The 25,643-nt window shown below is 34.3% G+C and overlaps 1 protein-coding gene across 2 annotated transcripts in view; it reads left to right on the top strand.

Annotated features, from left to right (window-relative positions):
- LOC114240147 (uncharacterized) overlaps window positions 1-23,605 on the top strand; it is a 39,676-nt gene extending 16,071 nt beyond the window's left edge. Inside the window, exons 3-9 of one of the 2 annotated variants that reach the window (XM_089740240.1) lie at window positions 645-731; window positions 3,100-3,417; window positions 4,825-4,965; window positions 13,068-13,281; window positions 18,683-18,772; window positions 20,420-20,472; window positions 22,358-23,601. In XM_089740240.1, the coding sequence (XP_089596366.1) occupies window positions 645-731; window positions 3,100-3,417; window positions 4,825-4,965; window positions 13,068-13,281; window positions 18,683-18,772; window positions 20,420-20,460 (891 nt within the window). In that variant the 3' untranslated portion in view covers window positions 20,461-20,472; window positions 22,358-23,601. Of the gene's footprint in view, window positions 1-644; window positions 732-3,099; window positions 3,418-4,824; window positions 4,966-13,067; window positions 13,282-18,682; window positions 18,773-20,419; window positions 20,473-22,357 lie in introns of both variants that reach the window. The other variant, XM_028170597.2, reaches the window with a different exon arrangement.
- The last annotated feature ends 2,038 nt before the right edge of the window (window positions 23,606-25,643 follow it).

Below are 25,643 nucleotides of genomic sequence, written 5' to 3'. Positions count from 1 at the left end.
ACCGTTGTTTATAATTAGCTACAAGTATTGAACATACAACACAGCAGCGGTTACAGCGTAATGATTAAAAAACTTATTTGTGTCATAGACTTACAGAGCGCGTGGTGGTCTGGTACTATTTTCTATTTTACGTAATTAGATCGTCTTTCCCTGCTATAATAAATCATCGATATCGAAAAATCGGTACTGGGAAACTTGAACAAATTGCAGATCCAAGTGGATTGGACGTGTTATATCTTATTTGTTAGTAACGCACGATTTTTCGTCGAGCTTAGAGGTGACGCCAAGTTGTCCTCGCATTGAGCAGTTTCTTTCCACTTGATTGAAACCGGAGAAAGTATAGACATTCCACAATTTTTTCGTCTTTATTTTATTGCCCTTGTAGACAGACGAGCATACGGCCCACCTAATGGTGAGAAGTTACCGTCGCCCATGGACTTCAACAATGCCAGGGGCAGAGCCAAGCCGCTGCCTACCGCTATAAATAAATAATAATATAAATAATATAATAATATTGGGACAATAGAGCTACCCCCATCAGGAACAGTCTGTGGTTATTGCACGCGATACTCGAACAAAATCAGAATTTATACAAAACAATGAAAAAAAATGGTAATTGCATTATGTAATATTTCTGTTCCCAGGAAAAAAGGTTCAATATGTACGTAATGTACTCTAGGAATAATAAGAGAGCCACGAGACTGGTGTTTGAGCATAAACAATTCTTTCAGGTGAGCTGTTTCAATTTTTATTTATGAATATCATTAAAATTATGACTTAAATTTAATTTACCAACTTCATATCAATTATTTATGCGTACGTTATTCTACTGTTTTAATTATAATTCGGATGATTGTTTTGGGAGCGTTATTAAGCGTTTGAATGAAACCTTTTTATTTTATTAACTTGCTAGAACTATAATGTAACCCTAACCGCTACATTGAGCGTGTCTACATATTGTAAGTTAGATAATCTAATTATTAGTGTCTAGTCTTGAACCAACATTTTTTTTGGAGTTTACTCCTTTAGAATCGATTTACATATATAGGCCCGGGGTATGAAAATTATGGGGACCAAAATCGTACTAGCATGTCACACGAAATGCGTTATGCGCATTTCGTGTGACATGCTAGTACATGCGCCGGCAGTCCGCCACAAAGCCTCGTACTGATCGCGCGTTTCTCTCATTATTGTATTTTCATATATTTGTTAGTCGTTTGTTTTGTGTCTCGTTAATTTGTTAATAATCTGTAGTGTATCGTGTTGTCGTAATATAGAACTATTTCTCGTATTGTTTCGTTTAATTTTTTATATCCAGTAAACTCCAGTCGTGCGTCGGAGCGGACACACACACTTTTTTTTTTTTTTTTATTGCTTAGATGGGTTGACGAGCTCACAGCCCACCTGATGCCAAGTGGCCACTGGAGCCCATAGACATCCACAACGTAAATGCGCCACCCACCTTTGAGATACAAGTTTAAAGGTCTCAAGTATAGTAACGACGGCTGCCCCACCCTTCAAACCGAAACGCATCACTGCTTCACGGCAGAAATAGGCAGGGTGGTGGTACCCACCCGCGCGGACTCACAAGAGGTCCTACCACCAGTAATGGTTTTTATGGTATTAGGTTTAATAAACACATTTGTTTAATAGTTTTATTTAATACCTTCACTATTCGCTAGTTAGACGATGCTCTTTTTACAATAATGAATTTTCTTAAATAATTAAAAGTAAATATATTAGTGAAATAATTGAGGCAGACTACATTACAGTGAGAGTAAATTAGAGTGGTTGTATTAACATGCGTCCACATGTATCATGGATACGCGTCCGATGTTATTACCTCATTGCCAGTGCGAATTTACGGTTTGTAAAATACTGTTCACCTAACTGTTTATTTTACGGTTACTTTAGAAATTAATATGTAAATTTCACGAAGCTAATAAATAAAACTAGAGGTCCCGCAGTAGTCGAAATTCGACTATAATTAATTGGAATTGTAAGTTTGTACACTAATATGATTGTATTTTATACTTCTATAATCACAAATTTCGCCAAGATTACACTATAAAAAATATTAAGAAAGACAAACAATATTTAATCTATTCTCAATTTGACAACAGACGTCAAGAACAAAAGTTTGACATTAAATAGTATGCATGCGTGTGTGCGTAAAATACATGGTATGTAGTGTGTGTAATGTTTTCTTTATTGATTTAATGTATCTTTTATGCATTATTTAAAAAAAATATTAGCATTGTGCATTTCTTCTCTATATTCTCTATAAGTGTGGAAAATTTCATGCTCCTCCGTCCGCGCAATTTTCGTAAAAAGGGATACAAAGTTTTTGCTTCACGTATTAATATATAGATAGGATTAGTTTTGAAAAACTCTCAGACTTGGATTATTATGAACATGTTACTTGTAATTTAAGTGGTTCTTGGGTCCTTACTTAAATAGCTTAAATGGATGAGCACAATTTTGTGAAATGTGAAAATTTTAATGAGCCCATACTGATTAGGTATTCCAATATTAGATGTACCTAAGTGTTCTAAAGTATTTGTTTCGTACAAAGTGAAAGTTGAATTTTATAATCACGCACTATTTATTTTTAACAAACATTCAGTCTAGTTATTCGAATGTGATTCTCCCCGAGCCAAACCCACTTCGATCCAGATCACATATCATTCGACCCAAATTACGTATGAAAGCTGGTGAAAGGCTATAAAATTGATATGTATCGTATCCTATACGAGATACGGAATAACATTCACATTCATGGTAATCTATCGATGCGATTTTGTGGCCACAAAATGATGATAATGAAACTCACAATCAGACATAATGGGTATTATTGTGGTAACGATCTTGTGCGGAAATTATTTCATAGATTTTGGCTTTCCATATTAGAGTTTTTAAAGAGAATAATTAAAGAACTCCGTGGTAAACAAAACATAATTTCAAGGAAGCTTTTTAATGATCTGTATGCTGTACACTTCATAGGGAACATATTTTCAAATTCCCAAACAATAATGAAAAGTTTGAAAAAAAAAATTGATGACCCTAAGTAGACTTATTGAAATCATACTTGGTTCACAGGAAAGACAATTCGAATTGGGCGACAGATTAGACTTGTCAAGCTATTTACTAGAACCAGTCCAGAGACTTCCGAGGTACAAACTATTTTTAGCCGATCTAGTGAAGACGTACACGAATTATGAAAACGAAAGATGCGAATCAGATTCAAGGATATCAAAACTGAGCGTCGACAGCGACGAAACCGGAGGAAGCAACGGAGACGTATCGGAAAACGACGAAACTCCTTTGGAAAGTCTAAAGAAAGCTAAAACTATGATAGAACGCGTGCTGACAGCTGTTGATGAAATAATGGCGTTAGAAAACATAACCGACTGTCCGGTAAGTGAAAACTACTCACATTATTGCGTCATTAGGAAAATGGACGTGGCTTTTTATTCATCTACATCTGAATTTAGTTCGTTTTATTATTTCATTGTTCATTAGTAATTAATAGCAAAAATGTAGCTTTTTTTTTATTGCTTAGATTGGTGGACGAGCTCACAGCCCACCTGGTGTTAAGTGGTTACTGGAGTCCATAGACATCTACAACGTAAATGTGCCATCCACCTTGAGATATAAGTTCTAAGGTCTCAGTATAGTTACAACGGCTGCCCCACCCTTCAAACCGAAACGCATTACTGCTTCACGGTATAAATAGGTACGGTGGTGGTATCTACCCGTGCGGACTCATAAGAGGTAGTAAAGACTTTCACAATAAACACTCCATGATGTGTATTTAAATTGAAGATTGAGAGGCAAGTTTGCATTTTATTTTGGTTAGAAAATTCTCTATATCTGTCACCGATATCAAACACGTTAATTTATCTTGAGACAATAGCACGAAGACTATTTTTATGAACCCGGTTGAACTGAGTGAATGTAGTACTTTCTATTACTTGTTACAGTTGAGGTATTATACTCGTAAATATAAATGATCCACGTTATAGATTACACAATGATAATATTCTATTAGCACAGTCTTATCTTTATCATTTGGAATATACATTTCATAGATAAGAAGGCCATTAAAGCTTGTATATTTGTTTGAGTTTGCGAAGGTCGTGCTAATTTTGATTAATTTAAATATATATGTTATAAAGTACATAATTAAAGGCGTTTGTTGATCGTTTATGTTTTAAAACATCCGATTTGGGTGAAATCGTGGAAAAATCGAAGGCGGTAAAAGGATAAGACGCCGTGTGTATTGCTATGTCTGTGTCTATGCCGGAGTACAAATTCCGTAGGGATATACCAATTTTTCTGAGGCAATACATAATATGTTATATACTTAGCGCGTGTTCACGAATGGTTCTCACGATGAAAGAATAACATCGTGAAACAAAATTCAAACATGCAAAATTCATAAATTTGCGTTATTACTGGCTCGCACCTGTAGGTATAGAGGATACCTAATAAGGTATTAATAAAATTTAGACATCGCCAAAATATTCATAGATTCTAAATTGTCGACTGAAAAAGATTTAAAATGTAATGTAATTACTTTACGATTAAACTTGTTTTTAATTCGTACATGGAAGGTACCTACTCATTAAATTTGTTTTTGGGACCTAAAACTATTTGACTTTTCCTTGGTTTAACTGATCCTCATCATTCCGTTTTTTCATGTGATAGCCGCATTAATAGGAGTGAGTAACTGAAAAAAAAAAGAAATTTAGATACTTGATTTTACTTATCACCTGATATGCTGTTATGAGTTCAATAATAGATCGATTGGTATTTTTGTAGCATTACCTAAACCTTCTGAACCAAGGTCGACTGCTTCGTCAGAACGAGTTCTACGCTATGGACACGGCTCGGCGCTGGCGACAGCTCATGAGGATATTCCTCTTTGACAAACTCGTTCTCATCACTGCTGTCTATAGGAAGGTACGTTAATTTATTTTATCAACACATCATATACGCCATATGACAAATGTTTTTGAGCAGGCAAAAATAATTAGTAGCACGTATGTTCTCCCGAAACGTACTCTATTTTTAACCGACTTCAAAAAAAGAGGAGGTTCTCAATTCGACTGTATGTTTTTTTTAAATGTTTGTTACTTCTATAACTTTTGACTGGGTGAATCGATTTTGATGATTCTTTTTTTATTACAAAGCTGACGCTTCCCGTGTGATCCAGTTTTGATAATGGTATCCACGAGAAAACCATATAAGCCTTAAATTTGCATTAAGTACGTGCGCTACAAATAGATGAATAACTCAATAACTCAATATCATGTCAACCGATTTCGATGATTATTGTTATTAGTGTATATTAATTTGTTTTGGAATATCTTTTTTTTTCTATTTGAAGTCGGTTTTTGTGAAAGCATGTCTATTTACAATTATATTAAAGAATATTCATACTAGAAAGATAACTTAATCTAAAAATTTACTAGACGATTAATCAATTGAACAAGACAATGTTGGGATAGATCAAAGTGCAGGGTTATTATATGTACTACTAGCGACCGGCGCTCGCTTCGCTTCGGAAACATAAAATTTTAGTCCCGCGATGTTACCCGCGGTTATTGTCGTAACGCGGGTAACGCCGCGGGGCGAAGCTAGTCGAAAAAAAGTAGCCTAAGTTACTCCTTATATCATCAGCTACCTGTCAGTGAAAGTCCCGTCAAAATCGGTCCAGCCGTTCCAAAGATTAGTCGGAACAAACAGACAGACAGACAGACAAAAAAAAAAGTAAAAAATGTTATGTTGGTGTATGTAACGCTACGAATAAATAGACTTATTATTTATTCGTAGATGTAACGTATATATTCATATGCATGTAGTAAAAAGCAGTTATTTCAATATTACAAACAGACACTGCAATTTTATTTATATGTGTAGATAAAAACGGTATATATCTATCGCGCGTTCACTAATAAATCCACAATGAAGGAATATTGTCGTGTGATGTAAATCATTTGTCACGAACTTGAATGCCATTTGGTACAGTGACCCACTTGTCTTACTCGAAGAACTCGTTGAAGAGTTTGAATTGGTGCTTAGCCCCTAACAACAATCATTTGAGTTTCTCGCCAGATCTAATCCGCGGGTAGCGATTCCGATAAGGTAGTAGATGCACACTTTTTGAAGTCGTCGTGGCCTAAAGGATAAGACGTCCGGTGCATTCGTGTTGAAGCGATGCACCGGTGTTCGAATCCCGCAGGCGGGTACCAATTTTTCTAATGAAATATGTACTCAACAAATGTTCACGATTGACTCCCACGGTGAAGGAATAACATCGTGTAATAAAAATCAAACCCGCAAAATTATAATTTGCGTAATTACTGGTGGTAGGACCTCTTGTGAGTCCGCGCGGATAGGTACCACCGCCCTGCTTATTTCTGCCGTGAAGCAGTAATGCGTTTCGGTTTGAAGGGTGGGGTAGCCGTTGTAACTATACTGAGATTTTAGAACTTGTATCTCAAGGTGGGTGGCGCGTCTACGTTGTAGATGTCTATGGGCTCCAGTAACCACTTAACATCAGGTGGGCTGTGAGCTCGTCCACCCATCTACGCAATAAAAAAAAAAAAAAAAAAAACTCGCAAAATAGCTGTTTTTTTTATTGCCCTTGTAGGCAGACGGACATACGGCCCACCTGATGGTGAGTGGTTACCGTCGCCCATGGACTTCAGCAATGCCAGGGGCAGAGCCAAGCCGCTGCCTACCGTTAAGGCCCTCTACTGTTAGGACTTCTCAGATTCGGGTGTTTTTTAGTAAACCCCACTCCCAACAGTCTATCACCAGTCTCTCCTACCATCCCAAAATTATAATACAGCTTATTGTTGGCGCAAAACAGCCAAACACTCCAGTAACAATGGGTACCACTAACAACTTAACACCAGATGGGCTGTGAGCTCGTCTGCCCGTCTATAGCTGTAATAGTTTTCCTAGCGGCATTTATATCGATAGTTTTGAGAACTTTAGTTTTGAGCTTTAGATTTCATTGCAGGGAGACCGTCATATAACGACAGAAAACTTTAGTTCTCGAACAGTAGTTTCATAACAATATAGGTAACGACTGTTCTTTTCTTTTAACCGCGATAAAATTTGTTTTTACGTTTCAATTTGTTTTCATCGTCAAAATTTATTGTTGTTCCGAAGTTTTGTTTGTTTTTATTTCATTAAAAAAAAAAAAAAAGCATTGATATTTACAAAGCTCCCGAATAGTTATTCAATGACTCACATGTTGATAACAATAAAATGGTTAGTTTTAATATTTATGCACAATTGGAGCCGACATGGTCGGGCATGATAAGAGTCTATTGTCGTATGAACGTTTATATTGTAAATTTTGTATGTAGTTATGACCATTAGAATGTTATTTCCCTAAAAAAAAAGATGAAGGGGGAAATCCTTGTTTAAATATAATGTTTTTTTTTTAATTCGAATTATAAATTATCTAGAAACGGATGATATAGTGCGATCGGGCATATGTATGTATAGTCATTGTGTCGGATGTCGTTGGTTTTTTATCAAGTAACGGGTATTTAGTGATGGTAGGTCGTATCGTGAAGTTCTGTATATTACTGCCGCGAAGTAATAAGCCATTCCCACTGAGTTTCTCGCCGGATCTTCTCAGTGGGTCGCGTTTCCGATCCGGTGGTAGATTCTGCGAAGCACTGCTCTTGCTAGGGTCAGTGTTAGCATCACTCCGGTTTGAGCCCCGTGAGCGCACCTACTAGTTAAGGTTACGCTGAAATAGCCTCTCAAGGCTATCAGCTTTGGTAGGAAGACAAAATAAGTCATTGTTTGCGGGTGATGACAGCCGTTTCTGCCTAGGCATGGACGCCTCGTATGAGGTAAGGGCCGGCCCGAAAAAGTAGTAATTGAAACAAGGCGGGTGGCAATATTCACGTTATATCTATGGAGTTCGGTTACCTTTTATTACCGTGAGATCGGGCAGTTCCGAAATCTGCCAAAAATCTACCACACTGTTCCTGTTCACACCGATGCAATTCATCATTCTAATTTGCGCAGGATTTTCTTTATACAGATCATTTGTGATAATTGTGACGTCAGCATTTTTATGACGCCTATAAACTCCGGTGGCTGCAAGAGGGCGTTAGTTAAGAAGTACAACAAATTTTTTTTTTTTTATCAGAAAGTTTCATAGCAATAGAAATTACTTAATTGGCATTTACTCTTTATCTCTGATAGAAATGGTGTTTAGTAACGACATGCACTTCGTGGTTCATTTGTAGCGGCAGATATGACACAATGAAACATTTAACTGCGATGTCGCGCCACTGCGGCGGCGGCGCGTCGTCGATAGGATGATGACGATTCATATCCTGCGTGCTGTGTGTATTGTTTAAAACAGCCTAGTTACGGATAATATGACGTAATAGATTATAGGAATGCTCAATGAATGTCTCGAAAAAAAAATTATTCCGTAGATCGCAGACGAGATCAATGTACACATGGCACTCAGTGGTAGCTCATGCAAAAACATTGTGACTGTCGCCATCAAACTTAAGACATGAGTTCTTAATAGCACTGTAATAAAGTTCACTCTGTACGCAGTTCAGAAAACAAACAATCATTGCTTCGCGCCGGAAATAAGTCGAATTGTGGTAAATAGATCACAATGTACTCTGCCACCAATAATTTAGACGTTCAATCGAATTTGTTTGTATTTTGTTTCACGACACAACTCATCTTTGAGTTCTTGAGATCACGGGATGATTAAAATATACTTAAATCATGGATTCTACTAGATGATGACTGAGCTTTGCTTGTTTTTTTTTTTTTTTATAACGCCATCTTGTTGTGTCTTTAAAGCGGTAAGTTGCCCTCAATTAAGAAAAATAGTATTATTATTCGCCAATAGATGTCGGGAAGAGTTGATTATTGAAAACACGAATAAAACAACATTTTCTGAAAATAAATCGTAGCTAGATCGATTTATCGCCCCCGAAATCCCCTGTATACTAATTTTTATGAAAATCGTTGCAGCCGTTTCCGAGATTCAGATTATATAAATATATATATACAAGAATTGTTCGTTTAAAGGTATAAGATTCGGCAGTTTAATAAGGCAATAGGTGAAATAAAACAATTTTAAAAGAAAAAAACATTACCCTCTGAAGCTTGTTTGGTCGAACGGGGAAATCACAACTGGTTTAATCAGAGAACGGAGGCAACTAAGTCGTGCTTATCTTAGCAACTCACGTTTTTCTTAGAATTACCTAAACGAAGGATCCTCCTTTGCTCTAGTAGCGTTAGTTTGTCTTAAGTATTAGCAAAGACTTCTTGGGTTCAAGTAACAGTTGCTACAGATAAGTTTCCATTGTTTGAACAAATTCTAGTCGTTCTAGGAATGCCTTTTCTAGGTTTGTTAATAGCATACCGATACTTGGTAATTGGATAAATAGTTGAGTTACAGATTTTTTTATTTAGACAGATGAACAAATTCACGGTCCACCTGTTGCTAAGTGACTGGTATTAAAGACGTAAATGCTCCCACTTGCCTTGAGACATGAGTTCTAAGTCTCAGTTCTATAGTACAAGGGCTGACCCATCCTTCAAACTGGAACTCCCTATTGCTGTTATGGTAATAAATAGACCAATGTGAGAGCAAATAGATAGAATTTCTTGAACATTCAGCGGTATCTTTAAGTGTAATTTTCACGGGTTCCTCAAATGAATGTTGATACACAGTTTGACCGTGGTGATCAATAGGTAAGCCGCATCTAGGGTTGACATCTTAAGCGTCAGGACGAGTTCCGGGAAGCCCGCATTCTATTCGCCTGGATGAGCCTAGAATAATCACATAAAAGTTGATTACTCGTTTATTTCTTTTCAATTTCGAATTCCTTAAATCCGGTCAACCCAACAGTACCAAAAATTCGGTTGAAATGAGTTTCGATAGGGTTAACTTGAGATAATAATATGTTATTTAGATATGAAGCTATGATTTCAATCGATCACATGCAATCTCGTCTCACTAATCCCAACTTTAGGCACAGGCAATTCTGGTCAATGATAAGTCTGTTTTATATTATGTCCACGTCTTACGTCACTTGTGTTAGAAATTTTCCCATGTGTTTTTGATAAAGCTAGTGGCCCCACAGTAGTCGAAATTCAACTATAATTAATTGAAATTATAAGTTTAACCATTATTATGGTTCTCTTGTCAAATACTATTATAATTCGATAATATAATCACAGTATTCGCCAAATCAGTAATATTAAAGACAAACAATATTAATTTATTTTCAAATCGACAACAGACTTTAAACAATGACAAAAGTTTCCCAATTCACAGTAAACAAAGAGTATTTTTTTATGTATGTGTGTGTCAAATACATGGTAGTGTGTGTAATGTTTTCTTTATTGATTTAAAGTATCTGTTATGCATTATTTAAAAAAAAATATTAGCACTGTGCACTCCTTCTCTATATTCTCTATAAGTGTGAGAAATATTATACTCCACCGTCCGCGCATTTTTCGTAAAAAGGGTTCAAAGTTTTTGCTTCACGTATTAATATATAGATTTGAAGAAACTATATTTCGATCGGTAATTTGAATAGGGAAACCGAAATAGGAAGTGCTGTTAAGTTAATTCAAGTAATAAGGCGAACATGCTTTTTCGACTATAAAAATGTAGAACAAAGCGATGACCGGCACACAAATTCTTCAAATTACCGGGATATTACAATATTTGAGATGCTCTGACCAGTGGACCAGATGCCCTTAAAGTTTGTCGAAATCTTAATACTTAATGTAACATGATCGGTTAACTTCTCACCAAGGACATAACATTTATAGAACATTCACATTCATTTTCTGTTTTATGATGTTTAAATAGATTCCTGTGTATATATTTGCATCGTGCTGTTGGACGTGTTATTGTCAATTACAGCTACATATAAGCGAATTCAGGCTACTCAGATCACGTATTAAATACGCGTGTTCATTAAGTCTATGTTGACAAGTGAGTCGTCTATTATCAAAGGTGGCAATCTGTGCATTTGGACAAAAAAATGTTATTGATAAGTCAATACAGATTGATTTGAATATATCGTCTCCTTCAAAGAATACGGTTCAAAACCTGCATTAAATAAAGTATTAGCTTAATCTGTTATTTATCTAAGATGTCGTTAAGAAGAGTTTTGTGACTGCCAATGGAATACAAAGTCAATAATTCGTTTTTCTGATTTACCAATAATTATCCAAAAGTCACATTGCCGGCTTTGATAATAGTCGACTCAAGTGCACTTATCGGAAATCACATATGTATTAAATTTATGGTGCTAGAAACGTGTCATTAACCTCTGAACGTCGTTTAGATGTTGAATCCATCTTTCTATTTGACAAATTATAAAAGTAAAGAACAGAAATATAAATAAATCAATATTGAAAAACAAAAAATACACATGCTAGTCTTAATTTAAATACATAATATGATTCTTGAAACTCTGAGCTTTAGATAGATTATAACAGTAGATACCGTATCCGTTTTAGAGTTTTAATATTTAAAAATGGTTCGAGATTGGCGTAATTTTTATTCATTATTCAACGTTGCTACTAAACACATGAAACTTATTTCGTAAATACAATGCAATCTCGGACTTGTTTTTTTGTGAATATGAAAATAGTTTAGTTCAGTACATAACCTTGAATAGAACAATGTCTCGAATCTCTTATACCATTGTTACGAATTTTCTTTACACATTGAGAATTAAATGTTACTGGAAAAGCCAAGGCCATAAATCTGTTTGACTTACATCTAAAGTACACGAAGTGGCTTATCAAAATTTGTTACTTCTGTACTATATAATAAATGCACATTTATGTTTATCTATTAACTTGGTTAAAATAACACGTTTTATTATTTATTCACCACACGGTGCTTATTTTTGTACTCTGATTAACATTATCACACAATAAACAAAAAACGTTTTTCTACAAAACTAGAGGTCCCGCAGTAGTCGAAATTCGACTATAATTAATTGGAATTGTAAGTTTGTACATTATTATGATTGTATTTTATACTTCTATAATCACAAATTTAACCAAGGCTACACTATAAAAAATATTAACAAAGACAAACAATATTTAATCTATTCTCAATTTGACAACAGACGTCAAGAACAAAAGTTTGACAATAAATAGTATGCATGCATGCGTGTGTGCGTCAAATACATGGTATGTAGTGTGTGTAATGTTTTCTTTATTGATTTAATGTATCTTTTATGCATTATTTGAAACAAATATTAGCATTGTGCACTTCTTCTCTATATTCTCTACAAGTGCGGAGAACTTCATACTCCTTCGTCCGCGTAATTTTCGTAAAAAGGGATACAAAGTTTTTGCTTCACGTATTAATATATAGATATATATTACAAGAAATCTTTTAAAACAAGTTAAAAATATCATTACGAAGTGTTTTTGAATACAAAGGCGAGTTAAATGACCTTGCGAATGCCGTGATACGACAATTATCACGCATCGCAGACTTCAGCTGTTTGAGGGCGCGGGATTAAAAATATTATGTCAGACAGATCATGTTATACAAATTTTATATTAACAGGGTACGAAATTGTAACCTCATTCAAAGCGATTCATCGAAACAATTTATAGTAGGATTTTGTAAACGAGGCCGTCTGGCGTTCATAGTATCTGTATTAGTTATATAAAAAAAAATTTTTTTTTTATTGCTTAGATAGGTGGACAAGCTCACAGCCCACCTGGTGTTAAGTGGTTACTGGAGCCCATAGATATCAACAACGTAAATGCGCCACCCACCTTGAGACATAAGTTCTAAGGTCTCAGGTATAGTTACAACGGCTGCTCAACCCTTGAAACCGAAACGCATTACTGCTTCACGGCAGAAATAAGCAGGGCGGTGGTAGCTACCCGCGCGGACTCTCAAGAGGTCCTACCACCAGTAAATTATATTAATCATAGATGATTTTTTTTGGTTGCCCACCGGAATTAAGCCAGAATCAGCACATTAATAGTTTAATTTTCCGTTGCAGCAACAAAGGGTAGAGTACTTCATATACAAAGATCACATCTCAGTGGACGACCTCGGTATCACGGCCAAGGAACACGACCAGCACAAATTCACCATTTGGTATAAGAAGAGAAACCTGAAGTCCTATAAGCTGGAGACGAATGATCCAGTCATCAGGAATTCTTGGGTCCAGGATATAACATCACTACTGTGGGAACAGGCTATGCAAAAGAAAGGTGAGTTTGAATTTTTCGTTAAATCAGACGACGATTTTTTTCATTAATTTTGCTTTGGTCGTGTTTTGGAAACTACTGCAATACTTAGTATATTGAAAAACTCACAATAAGTTTTTTAATCTGATAGTACGTAAAAGGAAAATTTTTGATTTTCTAAAAGAGGAAACATAAACAAAACGAGATAAAATTTAATACAGATATCATACATTCGATAATATATCTAAAAGCGATTTCTCAATCATTTTTCTCAATATTTTGCAAACGAAAAATTGAATATCATTGTGCACTCTTAATACAATAAGTACACATTATACATGAATAAATGAATTCTGATTATTGAGTATTTAACGAATTTATATGAATCGATGTCATTAATTATGGTAGGTACACGAATAATACCGTGCTTTTGTCATAGTGATTGAAAAATACAAAAAGCTGTGGTATTTTTTTGTTACATATTTTAAATAGAGAATTTGTATGGAGAATGAGTTCAAATTCAAATTCAAATTCAAAATCATTTATTTCAACTTGGATGTCATCAAAAACACACTTGTTGAATGTCAAAATGTAAAAGAAAATGTTAACTCTACCACCGGTTCCAAAAAAAGCCACAGTTCTGAGAAGAACCGGCGAAACAAACTCAGCGGGCTTCTTTTTTTTGGTATTTTCTCAACTATTTTCTTTTTTTTTTTTTAAAAAGTGTTCGAATTTATAACTTCACAATTGAATTTTAGGTTGCGTCAACAAATGCATTCAGTAGTAAACATTTTAGGGATAATGGGATATACTCTACTGTGACAAAGCTGTTGTAATCCATGCCAGAGTCCGGTATTAGGACAAATCTGAAACCAAATTCAAATTATGTTATATTTGACCAATAAAACCTAAAAAAAACACTCAGAATTATCAATTATCTGAGGTTTTCAACGAGGAACCTTTAGTCGAATTAACATTAAAGCATTAGACGAACATCAAAGACACGCCAGCTTAATATCCATTTATTGTGAAGTTCCAAACTCTGGCGTTATCTTTCACTCAAAGAAATTCGTCGGGTCCATCTGGCACGCAGGCCGTACTGCTAACTAATTCCCGCATAGTTAATGCGAACAAACTTTTTAATTGATCGTCATCTGCTCTCCGTGCTTATACGTGACGAAGGAAATGACGGTCTTTGTCGTTTGATGACGCACTCTGGGGTCGACGACACGTACTTTTTTTTTATTGGACGGTAGCACTTGCATGTGCAACGAGAACGATCTGTGGGAACTGTGATGGATTGTAAATTTGTTTTAACTGTCACTGGCATTAAAAATACGTTGTTGGCGTTTTGTGACGTCACTTAACCAGCAGTGGCAATAGAAAACAAGCCAATAAAATACTATGGCAATTTCGCGCGCGTGTTATGATTTTATCTATGTATTTCTTGTTGTCGTCGTCGGAGTAAGCCCTATTATCTCGTCTCAACGACCTTCTTTCGGATTATTAGATAGGCACGCAAGGGAATCCAACGTCGAAAGTGCGATCGTTTTGAAATCGTGACGTTACGGCGCCATACTCCTCGCGGAGATAACACCGATAAGAGTAAAATGGTGTTTAAATCTTACTGAAAACTCGTTTCTTTGTTACCTAATGGTGTTTAGCGATGATTGCTGTTCCCCTTGTATTAGTACTAATGTACAATAGGCTTTTGTCTATCGCAAAATACCATTATACTTGTCGTGGTTTATGTCTGACTCACTCGTAGGTAATTGTGACCGAGACTTATGAATTGTTATTTTGTTCATTAAATACTCGTAGTTTAACTCAGATTCATTCAAACTCGAAGTCATTTTAAATTGAATCATTTTGATTGATATAACGGATTTATTTTCCTTTTATTTTTGTTTCAAGGTAAATGTGCGATTTATATTTGAATCAGTCAAACACACATACATACTTATTAGCCTATATAATAATATTATTATTATGTTATATTATAATCATATAATATTTGTTAGTTGAATTGTCACTAACACCATACATGGAAAATAATAATATTATATGTAGCTTAAAAACTAAAAAGCACACTTAAATAGCAACTAACTAAAAATTAATTTCATTTTTGTTTATCCTGTTGATACTGGTCAAGAAAATAGAGCGAAGCTATAAAATTATTACTGTCATAGTTTTTTAATAAGCTTTTATTATTAGCTTCAGACATATGTATGTTTGTAACGGAATCTTTGAACATGATTTTGACCCCCTTCAAAACGTCGGATTAACTCGAAATTTGGTATACTTATTAAGGACATAAGGAGGATGACAATACACTATAAAAAAATAAAATAAAAAAATTGAAATTCAACTAAAAAATGAAAAATTAATAATAGTTTAAAAAAAACTAACAAAAGACGCTTTTATAGAAAATACAACTAAAAAATAGAAAATAAATTTTAATAAATTTGAATTAAAAATAGTGTAAGAAAAAATGATTATATTGTAAAAAAAAACGTGGGGTGCATGGTATCAGTAGCTATAAATATTTTATGAACAGATATGAGTAGAAGGGTTAGTTTTTTTTAAACTATTATTTATTTTTTAATCCATAGGCGAATGATTTGAAGGCGTTGAAAATTACGTTCATAGATTCCGTTATATACAAACAGACATACGAAACTAATAAAAACATATTATAAACAGCAAATTTATAAACAAACAGATTATTGTGAACGGGCTCTTTGAAACAATATACCGAGGGGTGAAAGCTATTTTGTTTAAGCGACATTTGCAACTTTACAGGAGAGCCATTAACTAAAATTTGGAAATAAAATCATATAAAAAAATCAAAATCTTCCATTTGACTCCATACAGAGGAGGGCCGTTCGGATTGTCGATAATCCCATTCTCACGGATCGTTTGGAACCTCTGGGTCTGCGGAGGGACTTCGGTTCCCTCTGTGTTTTGTACCGTATGTTCCATGGGGAGTGCTCTGAGGAATTGTTCGAGACGATACCGGCATCTCGTTTTTACCATCGCACCGCCCGCCACCGGAGTAGAGTTCATCCATACTACCTGGAGCCACTGCGGTCATCCACAGTGCGTTTCCAGATATCTTTTTTGCTACGTATCATCCGGCTATGGAATGAGCTCCCCTCCGCGGTGTTTCCCGAGCGCTATGACATGTCCTTCTTCAAACGAGGCTTGTGGAGAGTATTAAGCGGTAGGCAGCGGCTTGGCTCTGCCCCTGGCATTGCTGAAGTCCATGGGCGACGGTAACCACTCACCATCAGGTGGGCCGTATGCTCGTCTGCCTACAAGGGCAATAAAAAAAATAAAAACTTCTTCAGCTATTTCAATGGAATAAACTTTATTGAAGTTTAATTAAAATATCGAATGCTAATACCAAATAAAACGCACCTTTAATTACAAAGATAAATCGCCTTTTCGCATTAAAAGTGTACAATTTCCAAATATATTCGAAATTGAGTTAATCTGCGTAAACATTTCGTATCACCAGAATTTTTCTCATAAATACTGTCAAGAGAGCGTAGTTTAGTTTTAGTTTATTTATTTATTTAGTCTACCTATGTTTTGACTTAACAAAATTAATACATAATTTTATCTTACTTTAAAAGACAGATAATGTACATGGTAAAAAAATAAATGTTACAAAGATGATTAATATCAAATATATTACATGTTAAACCTTTAAAACCCTCTCCTGTAAAATTAGTAAGTTGTGAGATTATACAGTTTTAATGCGAGAAGACGAAATGTCGCGTATTTAGCGCAATGTCGTTTATCCAAATAACCTTGCACCCCCTTGATATTATTATGACTTTTAATTAATAAGTTTCTACGACTATAATGTTTATTGGTTCTATTAGTTAGTTTATGTGTTGCTCATAACAAAGAAACGAAAGTTAAATTCTGTTTTATTGTAATTTAGTAATATAATTGTAGATGGGAATCACCCCTAATACTTTTACTTCACTCAACGCTATATTTTTAGTTTTTATCTCTGTCGCCGCTGCCTCATTAAAATTCCACATTACACCCGAACTCCCTTTCCAATAGCGCGAGTGTGGCAAATTCAAATTAAAGAAAGTACACTTTCCATACATTACTAATAAGCTTACAATGATTACAATCATGCTGTAAGACTGTGTTAAGAAACACTAGGAGTCAATGTAGTTAGATGATTTTAATAAAAAAATATAATGATAGTGAACAGCAATTCTGATATTTGGTCTTTAGAATGTTCTGTTGCACAGTTTTAGAGAAAATAATCTACATTCATTTCACGTTATCTAGCTAGCTTTCAAGTATTAATTGTCTTAAATCGTGTGCAATTCAATATTTTTTTTAGTTTTGGTTCAAAATGTTTAGGCTGCATTATATTAGGTTGCATTATCAATGTATTTGCATTTATCATTTCCTAAAAGAATACACTTATATTGTGTATGTGCGTTTTGGGTTTGCTAGAAATTCCTTAAGATTCAAATAATAAATGTTGTACATAAAAATTAAATGTCGCTTGTAATACACTTTAAAAACTTATCATGTTCAAATTAAAGTTTAATTTATCGACTTAAACTTAATAAGTTTGGTTGAAATTCTGATTTACTCCAAGATTTGATTTGAGGCAATTCAACTTAATAGGTATTGCCATAACACGAACGAATCAAATAGTGAGCGTATTCTAAATGTATTCTTAGAATATGAGTCTATCGAATTATTATCAGTTCAGTCAGGTGCGGCATCGATAAGCTGAATACACGGAAAATGTGTTTACAATTTATACCTACAGATATACAGATAGTTTGTAGATATGAATTGTATGTCAGATCCGATTTAAAAAAAATTATTCGATTTTTTAGCCCCAAAATATTAATCGTAGAAGACATTTAATAGATACGACTGGTAGGACCTCTTGTGAGTTCGCACGGGTAGGTACCACCAACCCGCCTATTTCTGCCGTGAAGCAGTAATGCGCTTCGATTTGAAGGGTGGGGCAGCCGTTGTAACTATACTGAGACCTTAGAACCTATATTTCAAGGTGGGTGGCGCATTTACGTTGTAGATGTCTATGGGCTCCAGTAACCACTTAACACAAGGTGGCATGTGAGCTCGTCCACCCATCTAAGCAATAAAAAAAAATACGACAGTGAGCTCAGACGGCAAGTGATGGCGGGTGCCCTTTTAAACTTACCTTAGTACATTAAGTCGCATTCAAGTTAAAATATGAACCACCTTGTTTTTCAAATCAGTACCCAACTAATCGGTTGTTGAAATTTTGAAAATATTTGTAGAACAATTTTGTTATTTCTTTAGGAACGGCAAATTCAAGAAAAATCCTCAAAGCTTCCACAACGTGAAATATTTAGAACTATTTTTCACTGGTGTCGTATTTTGTTTTCAGAGCTTCTTCAACAGCAGCGAAGCAAACGGATATCGATGGTTTCAATGGACAGTCAAGCCTCCGTCGATTCGGAAAGGAACGATGACAAATGTAAGTGTTTCGGACCAAGAACATATAGCTATTACATACTCATTCACAAGCACTCCTATTGTATTGCAATGGAAGTAATATACATGATCACTCACGTTGAGCGCCGTCAACTAATTTTATAGTGGTGATCACACCGTCCAAACCGATAGAAATAGATACCACGGTGGTCCTATTTGCATATAAATGGTATGCGAATAAATCGTACGCAAATTGACATGAGTTTTTGCTATCATCCTTTAAACTATAAGAAATTTTTAGAAATCCGCATTTTGTCATCCAAGTGACTGTTTAGTTTTATACTTATTTGTATTGATTATAAAGTTCAGAAATGAATTTTCCTCTTAAATGGTCTTCCCAATGGTGTGTTTTCCTCCACAAATGTACGGATTTTGTGTTTTTGGTATTAAACGTGGTGCAGGCGTTGTTTCTATCAAATAGTTATATGCACCCTTCATTTTGCACCAAGTATGTAAAGTTTGGGTTAAAAATTCAATTAAATAAAAAACGAACAGATATATATTGTCTAACAAAATTTCAATCAACATAATTATCAGAGAATTTCTTCAAAGCTATTTCTTATTTTTACGGATACTTGTATATTATATTATATTAAGTACAATATTACACTTACTTTAAGTAAATATTATCAAAGCACCATTATTATAATGAAACATTCGCCACTTATTGCATTATAGAATACCTTTGCGACTTTATCCCGCATTCGCCTGTGAGTGAGTCCAAAAACAAAAATATTTGAATTTGTGAAATAAGAGAAAAGCGAAATTCGACTGATCTGTATTTTTTTTATTTGTTAACTACCTACTATACTTACCATAATATACGTAATTGCTATAATATAACATTTTATAATATATTGTTATGTAGTACTATTGGATTTTTATCAAAAAACGTTTTTTTTCTTTCACTTGCTTTTTTTTGTAGAAAATATTATCTTTAATCAACGTGTTTTTTTAAGCTGAGAATATTCTAGAAATTCTTTCAAGTATATTTTCTACTTCTACCACATATATTTGCCTGCTTTTAAAGTAGCAGCTGGTAATTTTCATTTCAACACACTCATTGCTCCTCCTTCGGTTAGGTACTATTGTACTATTGATTCAACAAAACGCTAAATCATTTTTGAGGTTATTATTGCCTCTTTTGTGATTTGCGATAACCTCGGAAAAAATTTGACAAGTTTTTTTTTAAAGTAAGCTTTGTAATATTTAAAGAACATACTATTACATAACCGTGTTTATATCTCATTTTTTGTTAAATATCTTCAATGTGCAGTGTACGTTATTATTCTTATTATTATACAAAAAAAAGTATAATTTGTAAGGCATGTACTAAGAGTTTCATGTTTATTGCATGTTTGTAGTTCAATAAGTAAATGTCTTATGATAATAATAACATACACTTGAAATGGTGAATCAGTCATAGCCAATATACATATACGCGTTTGTACATGAATTAAAAGTAGTACATAGTTTTACCAAAGTTTTTCGTAAATATGACGTATGACGTATATTTCGTATGACAGCTGTATGTGTATGTATGTGTAAGGCCAGTTTTTGTGGTTTCCGATTTTACTATTGGCTATTCAACAACTTATATGATTATTTAAATATTCCGTCTTTACCGCAGGTCTGTTAGATGGTTTCGTTCTAGTGAAGTTGCACCAATGAATTGCTTTGTAGGTCAGTACACTTTGGGCACGCTTCCAAATATTTGTAGTCATGTTTGTTTGGCTTTCATTATACACACCTTCTGGTCACATGCGTGTTTGTTCACGTGAACTATTTGCTTTACCTTGAAATGGAGCGGGACCGTCATTACATTTACAATTGTACTCAATTCAAGACGTTTGTTTTTTTTTTGAATTTAACGATATATTCTGATTCCGAGGTGAAGAAGTTTTGAACACAAATCGATTGAAATTTGACGAAAATGTATAATAAAAATGATAAATGATAATGATTAATAAATTTTCCGAATATTATATCGGGATATTCTAAAACATCATCTGACACGTTATTGGATACCATACCCGAAAAACACTACAACATGAATACCGCTGGTATAAAAGTGATTTTTTATTGTCTTTGTAGACAGACGAGCATACGGCCCACATGGTATGTGGTTACCGTCATTCATTAGTGTCAGCAATGCCATGAGTATAGCCAAGTCACTGCCTACCATTACCAAAGTTAGTTCTTATAGCTTTGGAATAACAGTCCTTCAAAACAAAACGCATGACCGCTTTGTTTTTGAAACGGATCAGGGTAATGATCAGTTCGTAGTTACAACTCACCAATAAGTCAAGCTTTAATTACGAAAAGAAACTTTCTTATTACTCTTCGGCCCCCGTTAGTTGTTTTTCGGTTTATTGTGGGGAAAGTTCTCGCTATGTAAACAAAGCAATCTCATGGATTGAGTCTAGAGGCTTCCTTCGGTGACAGGTTTAATGGTGAATGATTGAGTTACTGCGTGCTAGGACTCTTATTGGGTGCCATTGTTTAAACTTTGATTTAACAGCCTCCTTTCTTCCTTCAGTGCTTTTAATGTCTTTACTTGCTATATTGCTTTCGTCTTTATCGAATAATTTAATCCAAGTCCTTAACGTACGGTTAATCTGAAGGTTTTTGAACAGACATTTCGAATATTCTCGACCAAATAAAAACGGTGTTAATGCTGTCGAAGTCTAGAGAGGTCTATAGAGACATGACATGAGGTCAAAGTTTTTTTAAAATAGTTTTTTGTGATTTTTGTGATTTCAATTCAGCTTAGGACATAGTATTGTTTTTAACATTGTGAAGGAATAAAACGATTTTCTTGACTTTTAAAAGTTTTCCAACAAATATATTTTCATATTTAAAATATTATACTACTGATGATTGTTTCTTATATAGCCGTTTTGTAGTAACATAAAATAAATACGATGAGTTTATAACAAGCAAGACTCTATTAGTCTTCAAGTCAGTCTATTAATTACGTGTAGTATCTATTGTGTGTACCTACTTAAAAGTGATAACACATGAGTATTAGCCGTAAGTTTTGACAATCAACGCGGAGCAAGCGCTTATTAAGGTTTAGAAATATCATTCCACTAGCCGTACTCGCTCGCTTCGCTGGGCATTTAAAATTAACATTATTATTATAAGGGAGTCCAACACTCATATAAATATTAGCGTATCCATTAATTACATATATTTTCTACATGGTTACGAAGTTACAATTCAATCGGATGCATGGTTCAGTCAGTAGTTATAACGGAACATCCGTAAAAACCACTGTAGATTTATATATTACTAGCTGTACCCGTCCGCTTCGCTGGGCATTTAAAATTAACATTATTATTTCTCACCCCCACAAAGATTATCACCATTAATGCCCCCGCAACTGGTGTAAGAAGTCCAACACTCATACAAAATATTAGCCTATCCATTAAGTACATGTATTTTCTACATGGATACCAAGTTTACATCCGTAAAAACCACTGTAGATTTATATTTTAGTATAGATAGATAAGGTTAAATATTAATTATGTTTTAATTTTCAACTTTACAAATATTTCGTTTTCAGATAATTCACTGCGCGGTGTCCCCGGTGAGGTTCGCCGTTCCGGTGATAAGAAAGTGCGTAGGACAACTTGGTACTGCGAATGAAAACAATAGTCGTATTTTATTATGTGTGTGTAAATTTTTTATTTATTGCTTAGATTGGTGGACGAGCTCACAGCCCACCTGGTGTTAAGTGGTTACTGGAGCCCATAGACATTTATAACGCAAATGCGTCACCCACCTTGAGATATAAGTTCTAAGGTCTCAGTATAGTTACAACGGCTGACCCACCCTTCAAACCGAAACGAATTACTGTTTCACGGCAGAAATAGGCAGGGTGGTGGTGCTTACCCGTGCGGACTCACAAGAGGTCCTACCACCAGAGTAAAAATAAGTAGTTTATTAAAATATCATAAATTAATTAAGTCAAAAACGTAATTGCTTGTGCAATGAATATTATAAAATTGTTGCCTTAATTGTGATTTAGTAAATTTCATCAGCAACATTTTAACTTATTATACATATCGTAAATTTCAGAAAATAAAAATGTTAAATTTTCAAAAAAATTACGACCGAGCTTTAAGACGACCTCGGAGTTGTTAATTATTTGCGTGTCGAGACGAGAGTGTTATGATGGGCTTCCTATTTTTGATATCTAGAATCTAAATAGTTGGAAACAGAGAAACTTCACATCACAAGACAAAGTTACTAGCAGTAACTATTGGAGACTCACTAAAAAAAAGTCCTAATGTGTACTTACCGAACTCGAAAAATTCAACTCTTTTCTGACGAAGCTTCTTCTATGGTACTCGGATTCATTAAAAAGTAATCAGTCAACACACTGATGAATAATTACACATAACGAACACATTTAAACACAAGATTGAGAATCACGCTGAAGAAGTAATTACAAAAAAATTAAATTTTATGAATTTAATTAACACCGTTACAAATAATAATAATAATAGTACTAATAATAATTAGTAAATTCCATTAAAATGTAATTAATTTCAAATTTACTTCAAATAAATTTAATGCACAATCAAATACATAATTAACAATACAAAAATCATCTTAAATAAATATAACGTACATACATTCTTGGGTATGTGACGACAATAAATTTTCACAGAGTATTAAAAGTTTTAGTTTACGAGAATCTATTTGTAAAATCATAATAATAATACGATCCAAAGAGATATTTTATTGATGTCGTATACGAGAGACGTTTACAATGTTTGGCTGTTTTAAAAAAAAAAAAAAAATTATATGAGACTAGTTAAAATGTAGGTGCTTCGCTTGCGTTCAACAACAGTATGAATTTAAGTAATTAATTTTTTTTTTTTTTAATTGCTTAGATGGGTGGACGAGCTCACAGCCCACCTGGTGTTAAGTGGTTACTGGAGCCCATAGACATCTACAATGTAAATGCGCCACCCACCTTGAGATATAAGTTCTAAGGTCTCAGTATAGTTACAACGGCTGCCCCACCCTTCAAACCGAAACGCATTACTGCTTCACGGCAGAAATAGGCAGTGTGGTGGTACCTACCCGTGCGGACTCACAAGAGGTCCTACCACCAGTAATTACAGTAATTAAGTACCGAAAAATTGATATTGGTTATTTTCCTATTTAAATTTATCATAAAATAAAATCAATTTCAATTATATGGAAGTACATAATTTTTATGAAGACAGTTTACACAAAAATGTATTAATTTATTTAGTTTTAATTGATCTTCACATGATAGAGTATAATTAGTTAATTTTAATCAATACCTTGGTGGGAAATATAATTTGATAATTAATGAAGTTAGTATCCGTTAAATAGTCATAATTTTATTATTGTTTAATAAACAATAATAATAATAATAATAATAATAATAATAATAAGAGGCTTGGTCTCAATAAAAAGTCGGTGGTGGCCCAAATGCAAAAAGCAGTCTTGCTCGACAATGCCCGTATAGTTCGCCGGTTTCTCTCCCAATAGTCCCTAACGCTCCGGCCGATTGTTGCCCACCTCGCCGGAGTGTGTCCTGCCGTCTTCCCAGGCGTGGCAGTGTTTAATACATGATAATAATAATAATATATAAGGAACTTAATGTTTTTCACAAAGACCAAATATCACAAAATTGTAATATGTATTTATAAATAATTTAATAATTCGAGTGGTGCTTACGTCATTTGGAGATGTTATTTAGAAAAAACGTACAGATTTCTGTCTTTTTGCGTTTTAACTGTATATAATGCAGGAATGTTCCAGTACGGTTATAAATAAAATATTACCAAAGTATCATAATATAATTTTTACGATACTTTCCGAGAATGTGATAAAATTTTATTTGAAATCGAATTAGGTTTAATTTTAAAAACGCAAATTTCATTAATTATTTCATGTATGTTATGTTATTTAGTGATAATGAGATGTATCATTTGTATATAATAACGCATCATAGCAATTTAGTTTTAAGACGATAAGCTCACTGCTAAAGATTAATATTATTCAGATAAACAAAACAATAGAAATAAAAGTCATTATGTTAATTATTGATTTTGTGTTTCATTATCGTGTCCCTTTTTTCTTATAAAATTTTCGAGTTTATTAAAAAAGTTGAATACATATCAGAACGGTGCACATAGTATATTTCTGAACTCATTCAAAAGTTTGTTTCTTAAAGTAGTTGCAGCATGAATTTTCACTCTGCAGATGCTATGAAAATATTTTCTTGCACGAGCCCGCCTCGAATATACATCTCAGTATAAAATTTTAAAGTTTAAGACAAGTATAAACATTTTACGTTTCACATTGAGTAGTTCTAAATCCTTTAGATATATCTTACCCGCCGTAAACTGAGATCACAGTATTTCCTCTTGTCAATTACGGGCGAGCTGCATTCCTACGTGTTGTTTTTATGTGGCGGAGATAATTTCCGAGAAAAGTAGGATAGGAGATCTTCGTATTTTTATGTTTTCCAGTTTAAATCCGGCAGACTTCATTCGAGCAATCTCGTTAAAAATGGACTCATTGTCGTAAAAAAAAAAACAAAAAAAAAAACCCGTGAAATAAAGTAATGAACTATGTTCAGTGGAGATCCGCAATGCGAAAAATTACAGCCACGGCTGCGAAGTGGGGCGGAATATTCTACCTGAAGGCTAAATTTTATTGCCTCGCGCTGTTTTCGAACAATTGCATTAATAGTGTATCAAAGGCGCGCCCCGCCGGCATCTTTACGGCTGTGGAGCGGCGCGGGATACAATTAAAGTTTTAATATTTTAACGCCGTAGAATCACAGTTTGGACTAGAGCTCC

The sequence above is a fragment of the Bombyx mandarina genome, chromosome 04 (genome assembly GCF_030267445.1).
Source record: "Bombyx mandarina strain Sakado chromosome 04, ASM3026744v2".
In the NCBI taxonomy this organism is placed as follows: domain Eukaryota; kingdom Metazoa; phylum Arthropoda; class Insecta; order Lepidoptera; family Bombycidae; genus Bombyx; species Bombyx mandarina.
The sequence above is the reverse complement of the archived record's forward strand: the minus strand, read 5'-3'. Positions and strand labels throughout refer to the sequence as shown.